The sequence below is a fragment of the Alnus glutinosa genome, chromosome 8 (assembly GCF_958979055.1).
Source record: "Alnus glutinosa chromosome 8, dhAlnGlut1.1, whole genome shotgun sequence".
Classification (NCBI taxonomy): domain Eukaryota; kingdom Viridiplantae; phylum Streptophyta; class Magnoliopsida; order Fagales; family Betulaceae; genus Alnus; species Alnus glutinosa.
In genome coordinates this window covers 21,776,498-21,786,220 of record NC_084893.1, presented here as the reverse complement: position 1 = coordinate 21,786,220, position 9,723 = coordinate 21,776,498, and the positions used below count along the sequence as shown (strand labels likewise).

The 9,723-nt window shown below is 35.7% G+C and overlaps 1 protein-coding gene across 1 annotated transcript; it reads left to right on the top strand.

The window, feature by feature from the left end:
- The first annotated feature begins 262 nt into the window (after positions 1–262).
- Positions 263–6,619, top strand: LOC133874806 (sodium/calcium exchanger NCL-like). Its single transcript, XM_062312666.1, has 7 exons — positions 263–790; positions 2,403–2,588; positions 3,303–3,484; positions 4,835–4,980; positions 5,064–5,343; positions 5,425–5,733; positions 6,168–6,619. The coding sequence occupies exons 1-7, from the start codon at positions 400–402 to the stop codon at positions 6,414–6,416; spliced, it is 1,743 nt and encodes a 580-aa protein (XP_062168650.1). The 5' UTR covers positions 263–399; the 3' UTR covers positions 6,417–6,619.
- The last annotated feature ends 3,104 nt before the right edge of the window (positions 6,620–9,723 follow it).

The following is a 9,723-nucleotide window of genomic DNA, read 5'->3' as shown; positions in this document are numbered from 1 at the left end:
CTTGATCTATTTTTACTATTCTAAAAAAAGAGAAAAAAATATTATTAGTTTTATTTAATTTATGCATCGTCGAGATAAGTGCTCAATAAATTTCCTATTCCTGAGTAGTTAAATTTCGATATATATATATATATATATTATTATTATTATTATTATTATTTTTTTTTTTTCTGAGTGTTTCGACTTTCGAGTGGTCTTGCCTTAAAATTTGATCAGCCGGGCCCGCTTCCATGATTTGATCGTCCCCTCGTAAACACGGTTCGGACGCTGATCATACTCTGAGCAGTATAACTATTCACCACCAATCTGTGGACGTATAAGGCAACAGCCCAAAAACCCAAAAGAGAGCATCTCAGATGTACAGCTAAAACAGTCTCCAAAATCCCCATCCCCTCGACCATGTCTAACCACCTAATCCTCTTCTTCCTCCTCCTCCTCATCCTCATCCTCTGTGGCCCCACCAATGGTCGCTTCACTTCCCTCTTTCAGTCATCCTCTGATCTGGTCTCCGATGGTGGCGTCCAGCAGGTCCACCACTCACCCTACCTGGCCCTCAACCGCCTCTCTGCGGCGGATTCCTCGTGCGATCAGACCTACGGGTTCTTGCCCTGCACCACCTCCGTGATCGGCAACCTCTTCCTCATCCTCGTCTACGGGTACCTCATGTTCCTCGCTGCGACCTACTTGTCCAATGGCAGCGAGCTCTTGTTGGAGATTCTAGGCCCTGGAATCGTTGGCGGTCTGTTCCTCCCCATTCTCGGTGCCCTTCCCGATGCCATGCTCATTCTCGGTACGCACTTTTGTTTCCTTCCAACGATTTTTGCTTCTTTTGATTTTCTGATTTAGATCTTTTTTTTTTTCTTTCTTTCTTTGGTCTGTTTGGTTGCCGAGAAAGTGTGTTTAAACAGATTACTTCTAGACGTAATACTCTTGTGTGTCCGTCCAGAACTAATGGCGCTTTGAAAATTAATATTTGTCCAAAATTCAATATTCATCCATTATAAATTAAAATGGTAATTTTAAAAGCCACTCCTATTTTTAAATCGACAAGAGAGGAACACGGGTACGAAATATAGAATTAGTCATTAAAAAGAAATGAAGAAACTCGCAAATCTTGTTTCTTTTCTTTTCTTTTCTTTTTTTTTTTTTTTTTTTTTTTTTTTTTTTGAAAGAGCAAATCTTGTTTAACACAAATGCATGTCCCTTTGTTGTTTGGTGTCTTTTTCTTTTTCTTTTTCTTTTTCTTTTTTGCATAAAGAGGTTGACTGGAGGTTCTATTTAGGAGTAATGCTATTTCAAATATTGTCTTAAATTTTTCATCCATCTTTTGTTTAAATCAACCGTTGGATGAATCCTACGTATTCAGCGTTGGATTTGATTGAGATGAATATGAGAGAGAATAAAGTATATATATATATAAGCTTTTATAAAGTTATAATGCTTTTGGGTTCGAATCTAACGGTTCCTGAGTCACGCTACTAATCTATTTCTACGGGTTAGTTGAAACTTTATATTTCCGTTGGTCACAGATTCGGTATATGATAAGATTTTATTTGGTCATTTGACTCATTTATGTGGTTCAGTTGGTACTGGCACAATTTATTCAACTAGTCGCAACTGATTTGCTTTTTATTGCTTCATATTGAGGAAAGTCTAAAAGGATATAAGACTTGTTGAAAAAATAATGAGAATAAAGCAGTTAGTTGGAGTAGGTAAGTGGATTTGTCACTATTAGATCTTTAACTCTTTTTTTCTTTTTTTTCTTTTTTTTTTAAAATTCATCGCATTTTGAAAAGAATAGTGGGGGTAACAAAATCTGAACTATTTAATTTTAGAAAAAAATAGATGAGATTTTAGGAACTCTACTGTAGAGTTTGCCTTTGAAATTATAGATGAAAAATAATTAAAAATTGAAGATTTATTTATTAATTAATTATTATTATTTTTTCCTGGTACCATTGATAAAAATTTGAAATGTTCAAACAAGATTATGTTTAAAAATGGAACTTATCGGAAGGAAAGATGGATGGAATTTTTTTCATACGGAATTGAGGGTGTAATTCAGTCCTATTTGCTACTGAATTTGGGTAGCATTATAGGAAGTCTTTTAACTTTTTCTCTAAATTTTGATAATTTGGCAGTATTTTATTAGTCATATATTGTTACTTATCAAAGTGTTGTTATCTTGTCCCTTTGTTTGAAACCTTTTCAATGTGTTTCTTTTTCAATCAAGAAGTTCTTCTTACATAAACTGTCCACGGCTTATGTTTAAATTTGACTAAACTCTCTCTCTCTCTCTCTCTCTCTCTGATGACTGCAGTTGAGCTATTAGAGCCATTGCAGTTCACACACTTGTTGGTTGATTTTCTAATGCCTCTAATAAGCTCTCTCGTCTTGTATAGTATCCGGTCTTTCTGGAACTACAGCAACTGCTCAAAGTCAAGTCGCTGTAGGAATGGGCTTGCTAGCTGGGTCAACTGTTATGCTTCTTACAATAATATGGGGATCATGTGTTATCGTTGGCAAGTGTGACCTTGTTGATTCAAAGGCACTAGACGCACAAGATACAAAAGGCTTTAGCTTAACTGGTATGTCCTTCAGATTTTCTTTTTCTTTGTTAGTGATCTATGAAAATCAAAGAGTTGGCTCTGTAACCCTTGATTTTGAGTACTTGAAGCATTAGCAACAAGGTGTTTATTTCTTTATATGTGTGCATGCATTTCTCTTTATTCAGTTAGGAGGTTGAGAATAGGGATGCCAGACCTCCATCTATACTGGTTTTTCAATTGATGTGGAGCTATGGCGCACAAAAATATCATAAATGGGTAGAAATGGTCAATAAACAATCCAAAGCCCAAGGACTCTCTCTTTCTCAACATCAACACATTGGGTGACCATCGGCCGCAGCAATGGAGGGAACAAAGGAAAATCTCTTAAGTTGCTTAAAACATTCAAACAAAACTTGCAACTGCAAGACAATGCTTGGGTTAAACATAAAATTTTGTTTAAAATGAACTGTGAAATCAGTAAGTGTATGTAGGAATTACTGTAGTTTTATCTATCTTAGACTATTATGATTTGTACACAAAAGTTCTTTATGTGTAGAAGAGACGCATAAACTATGCCATCCACTGGAATTTATTGCATTCCGGTTTTTTGGAGAGTTAGAGGTGGGTGCTTAAGTTATTATCCTAGACCTATGAATCATTTGCTTATCTGTCCTGTAGAGTGCACTGGTCAGTAACTGCATGATTGAATACTTTACACGGATTCGTGACCCAATAAAATCTCCACTTTTGCAGAATCTGGAGTTAGTACTGACATCTGGACTTGCTACGGTGCAAGGATTATGGTCATATCTGTCATCCCATTTTTAGTCGTTCAAATACCACAAGCTCTCAATTCAACTTCAGGGAGGCACTTAGCAATCTTGATTGGGCTTATCATCTCTCTTCTACTATTGGTTTCTTATTGCGTTTATCAGGTAAGCGTGTGTATGCTATCATTCTCCTATTGAATAATCATTTTTGTGTACTTAATCTGGAAACTTGGATGGTTTGTTCTGTTGAATGCTTTAGACATTCTTGTTAAACATGTACTTTTGCTGTTTTGAATGAATGACCCAATTTCATGCTCTGGTTTTTGTTATGGACCTGATAATCAAGCGACTCAGTCCATGTTCGGATTGTAAACCCAGCGGTTTTGTTGATACCTTGATTGACCAGTAACATGTAAAATCAAATGACTGGCGTTGGCAGGAATCAAAACATGGCTTTCCAGAGGCATCAGGACATTCTCAATCATTGAGCTATCTTCCTTTCTTGTTTAGTTACTTAATTGTTTCAAGATATATTGGCACTGTTGGGCCACTGATTTGAATAAATTAGAGTTTGTTTGGGATTGCGTTAAAGAGCTTAAAAAGTACTTAAAATACATTAAAAGCTATGCAAAACAAAATGAGTCTGTTTGGTGAAAAACTCAGAAGTATTTTTTTTGACTTTTTTGATCTAAAAAATAGGCCAAAACACACTTTTGGGAAAAACTTGAAAATGAAGCTTTTCTGAAAAGCTTTTTCTGGATGTAAAATCTCTATTTTCCAACACAATCCCAAACAAGCTCTTATATGTTTTTAGGTGAGGGAGGGAGTTGAACTCAGGCCTTTTGAGAGGCTTGACAATGCTAAACCATTGAGTTACCTTTTTCTTTGGACAAAAACTTACAATGTTTATAATTTAAAATTAGTTGTATTTCATAATTTTAAAACATAACTTTAGCAGTTCAACCGGTTGACCCAAAGTTGAACTAGTGATGTGAGTACCCCCACACCCATGACCCAATCAATGCTTGGTGCGGGTTTGTGACTATGAATTTTGGACGCTGAAGGTTGACATCCCATAGTTATACAAAGTCTGATGTGAGGTTTTAAAATTATACGATGGTAAGCAGTGAAATTTCTTAATTTTTTTTTTTTTTTCTCTTTTTTGGGTGAAGAAAGAGAGGATAGGATGAGGTCCATTAAGTATAATCCCAAACACACTTGAAAAGGAGTACTCGAACTGCCAAGGTAGTTTGAATCCTTGATAAAGCAACAGCCTTACTCCCTCCTTAGCACCATGGGCCAATGCACATGGGAGTCGAAGGTTTTCATTTTCCTATTTTTCTGCTAAGGAAGTTTGAAAGAGATCCTATTAAACATAACCTCTAAACCACCTCGAAAGGAGTACTCTAAATCTCCAGGAAGATTAGATTTGCTTTGTGGTTTGAATATCTGAAATTCTTTCCATATTTATTTTTGTTTTACTTTCTGATAGAAAAAATGGAAAACGTTGTGCAGGTCCTTCAGCCTTGGATCCAGAGGAGAAAATTTGCATATGTGAAGCACAAGCATGTTGTATTTGGACTTCTAAAGTATCTGAGAAAACATGCACTGGGAAGGCTCTTCATGGATGATGGTTCACCTAACAGAGACGTTATTGACAAGTTAGTTCATTAAGTAAGAGAATTAATTTTAAATTGTTTCCTTTTTTCTGTATTTACTGAATTTTTGTTGGATCTGGTGACAGGCTGTTTTCTGCAATTGACACAGATAAGGATGGAAACATTTCAAAAACTGAATTGAGAGCATTGATTGTTGGAATTGAGTTTGAAGAGATTATTGACCTGGATCATGACGATGCTGTAGATAAAATAATGATAGATTTTGATACGTCCCATAATGAAGTCATTGATAAGGAAGAGTTTTTCCAAGGCATTAAAAGATGGCTAAGTAAGTTAAAGCAGAGGCTGCCTTCCTCTGGTGATCCTGGTCCTCAAACAGAAAGGTTTTTAAATGACTTTCACCAGGTAAGTTGAGCTGTTTCTTATTCTTTTTTTTTTAAATATATTTAACATGATACTTGATTTCTTTGAAAAATTCATATACAGGAAATAAAAAGAGAGAAAGATTTGTTGGATGTGGGGGAACAAAGTGATGAAGTTGTCGAGGGTGTTGAGAATTCCAAGTGGACCTCCATCAAAGCAGTGCTGTTATTGGTTCTGGGAACTATCATTGCTGCAGCATTTGCCGATCCCCTGGTGGATGCTGTTGATAACTTTTCTGATGCCACTAGTATTCCTGTTTTCTTCATCTCGTTTATTGCGCTGCCTTTGGCTACCAACTCTAGCGAAGCTGTCACAGCAATTATATTTGCTAGCCGTGATAAGCGGGAAACTGCCTCATTAACATTTTCTGAGGTTTGTTTCTTATTCCCACTCTCCTTATATGCGTTTAGTGCTTACACCACCACAGGGTTGATACTTGGATAAATTACAGAAATCGCAAGATATATACTAAACTGTGTTATAGGTGTGTTAGCTAAAGTCGACAAGATTTTAATCAGCTCTTCCAAATAATAATTGCATTGTTCTGTTGGTTGACTAATAATCAGAAAGCATGTTCATCTTTCCACTTTTTTTTGAACCCATCATTTTACTGGCTGTTATTGTATGGATACTATTGATAACAGTTTGAATCAGTCAGTCAAAATATGGATGTCATTGATAACAGCTTGGTAGTATTCGAGCTCAATGTTCGATTACTTACAAAAAAGAAAAGAGAAGAAAAGAAAGTGTTCAAGCTCAATGCCAACTACTATCGTGTTATATAATTTGTGAATTTATTGCTGCAGCTATATGGGGCAGCAACGATGAATAACCTCCTCTGCCTCGCAGTCTTCCTAGCCCTTGTTTACGTCAGGGACTTGACATGGGAGTTCTCAGCTGAAGTGGTGGTCATTCTAATTGTCTGCATTGTGATGGGTGCCTTGGCCAGCTTCCGCACCCATTTCCCTCTCTGGACATCTATATTAGCTATCCTACTTTATCCATTCTCCCTGGCGCTGGTTTATGTCCTTGACTACGTTTTAGGGTGGTCATAGATTCACGGATGTCCTAAAGTTTTGAGTTGTGGGTATTCCATTTCCTGCATGAAGAAGATTCACGGTTGTTTCTCTTAATCAGTTGCTGTTATTTATCGTATGAGACTAATATTTTGACTGTTTTGAGGAGCCTAGTATGGGCAGTTTTTGTAGTTGTACAACTATTGCTTTCAAATTCTGGTATTGTTATCTTTTTTGGTTTATTTTTCTTGGTTTTGCTCCCTTTGGTAAGTTATGGCTGCACAGACAGATCTTATTCTGTTGATTGAATCATTTTAATCTTCTTTTTTTTTTGGCACCTCAAAGTTGAGAGGACACGTGTGTTTGGTTTTTCTTTTTCTTGATTGATTAATGATTCCATCTTTCTCCCTCTCAAGCTCAATATCTTATGAAACGACTGTCATTCAATGTGGTAAGTGAGCTTGTGAAAAACCAAATCCCATAGGAACTTGAATCAATTTAGACTCAATTTGTTTCGATGGAAATTGTTCTGTGAATAATATATTTTTTTTACAAGTTTTTAGTGTTTGGTCGAAAATACTAGTTAATGAAAAAAAATATTTTCGAGAAAAATGGATTAAATATTTGAAAAGCAATTAGCTAATTTTTAGAGCCTGTCCCTTTTCTCTCTAACCTTTTTCCCTCGAAATAGCCACACACCCGTCGAACCTATATGGTTCTATATGGGAGATGTTGATGCTACATTTTTTACCAACATTGAGTAATGTTAGTGACTGTTTTTTTATCTAAATAAAGTTGACGTGGTTTTTAAAATTAGCACTTAGATCAAAATTCAATAGTGATCCATCCTAAATCTAATAATGATTTTAAGATCCACATCAATTTGGGAGTATAAAAAGACGGTTCTTAGCGATACTCTTACCAACACACCCTTGTTCTAGTCTGTCCGAATTTCAGTGGGCAATGTTCATGTCAAGTGGGAGAAATTTTAGGATTAGAATTGAATTACCTAGAGATAATAAATTATTATTATTGACAACATTATAATTATGATTCAAATGTTAGAGATAATATGTTATCATTATTGATAATAGTCTAGTTCCATGCATTGGTGTCTATATAAAGACACCAAAAAGCTAATAAAATAATCAATGAGTTAAATATTATCAAATATTTATGTTTGTTGTTGGGATGCTTGGTATGTTTGGGTATCGAATATTTCGAATATGAATAATATTCTGAATCTGATAAAGAAATTTCAAGGCAATGAAAATGTGTTTGGATGTTAAATATAATTTTAGATTCTTTTGAATGTGTTTGGGTGTTGAACTTGAAAGATTGGAAAAAAGTGTTTTATAATAGTATAAAGTGATTGGAAATGATTGGATTGTATGAAAAGTTGTGTATAATGATTGGTATGGTAAAAAATAATAATAAAAAATATATGATGGGTTTTAAAAAAGTGTTTTATAATAGTATAAAATAATTGGAAATGATTGGATTGTATGAAAAGTTGTGTATAATGATTGGTATGGTAAAGAATAATAATAATAAATATATGATGGGTTTATTCAAACTATTCAAACTTTATTCAAGTGACCCATGGATTTTATTCAACTTGGATCCGGGTATGGGTTTTTGAATAAAAACCCGGTTCGAATATTGAATAATATTACGAACCAAACACACCAACCACGCTACGGACATTAATTAACTAATAATAATACCGGTGCATCTCTACAAACCCATTTACCAAGTAAATAAACAAAAGGGATGACTCAGACCTCCTAACAATGGGCTAAATAACAGAAGTAATCATCTCTTACAATCGCAAGATATCAAAATAAATCACCACACAACAGTAACCAGTGCAAAAGTGCAAAATACTAAAAGTAAAAAACATAACTTAGCGATATAAAAATTAATCACCAAGTACCTCGGTCAAAGACCGGTCTCTAAAACAATCTCCTAAAAACATTACATAAAAAGTCTTAAACCACAAAGTTATCAAATATCAGAAATACTAAGTCCTTGAGCTCGTGTGAAATCTGGGTCGCAAAACAATTTATAATAACCCCATTAAAAGCCTAAAGATTGAATCATGAAGAGGGTAATCGTGATCATGCCACAATGTATAATCCAAATTGGGGTTTAGCTCCTTAAAAACCATTCTGGCCAAGTCCTCTAAAGCCTTCAACCTCTTAAGTTACATCTTCTAAAGGTTGGCCAACTGTAAAACAAAAATGTTTTGTAGGTAAAGATAGATCAAAGTGTTAGTCCACGACTTAGTAAGTAATTACACATGAAAGTAGTTAACTCAGTATTTCAATTAAAAGAAATTATATATCACATGCAACATCATGTAATAAGGTCCTTGTCAGAATAACAATCCAGAAGATGAAGATGCAATATAACTATAGTACATGATATCTCATAAATATAAGTCATGGCCAATACTCCATATGGTCTCTCTCTCTCTCTCTCTCTCTCTTTTGAGCACTCTAGGAGGCTTAGCAGTCAACATAGATGATAGGGGTTGGCCTAAGGATGAATTTATAGGCAAAGAACCTCATTTTGGAGTTCTAAAAACACTCAAATCACGTACTGACGGGTCGTGATCGATCGTTTAAAGGGTTGTGATCGATTACAAAGGTTTTGGAAAGCATGGTCATCGATCACTAGGTCACCCTAACAAAGATGATCGATCACCCATGCTAAAAATTTGACCAAGTATCAATTCAGGCCATTTTTTCATTTTTTTAAGCCCAAGTTTGGTCCTTGCTAACCCTTGGGGTCCAAATTACGGGTCTCTTAGCCCTAGTTTAGGGCCCTGTTTAATAAATCCCTCCCCCCTCCCCTCCCCCTTAAGTCCTTGTTCCCCATAATACGGTCCTGCCGAGGTTTCAACATCCCAAAAAGCAAGTTTTGAATCTTGCTAAAAACAATACCTATTTTACCCCCTACATACCAAAACAGCAAAAAACTTTACTATTGCTCGCCTATCAGCTGCAGCTGCCATTACCCCCGCATACTCTCCCCAGTACCGAGAAAACCGCTTCCCTTCCATAAGCAAAACTCATAAAGCTCCCATAACCTACCCGATTTTGCTTTATACACGGCTTCCGCTTCACTGGAACTCACAAATTTTGGTGAAATTTCAGAAAACCACCTCTACATCAAGCTCTTTATCCTTTCATCCTTCCGCTTCACGCCATTTGTCTTTTAATATTTTTTTTTTTTTATTTCCCGGCTCCCCTTTCTTCCTCGGCACCTTTTTCCTTTCCTTTTCTTGTTCCTTTTCCTTTTATGAGGATTTCTCCCCTCTCTTCCTCGGCCGCCCTTTCCT

Coding starts and splice junctions, on each gene's coding strand:
- LOC133874806 (XM_062312666.1), top strand. CDS start 400: ATGTCTAACCACCTAATCCTCTTCTTCCTCCTCCTCCTCATCCTCATC. Junction 791..2,402: donor CGATGCCATGCTCATTCTCG/GTACGCACTTTT, acceptor CGTCTTGTATAG/TATCCGGTCTTTCTGGAACT. Junction 3,485..4,834: donor TTTCTTATTGCGTTTATCAG/GTAAGCGTGTGT, acceptor AACGTTGTGCAG/GTCCTTCAGCCTTGGATCCA.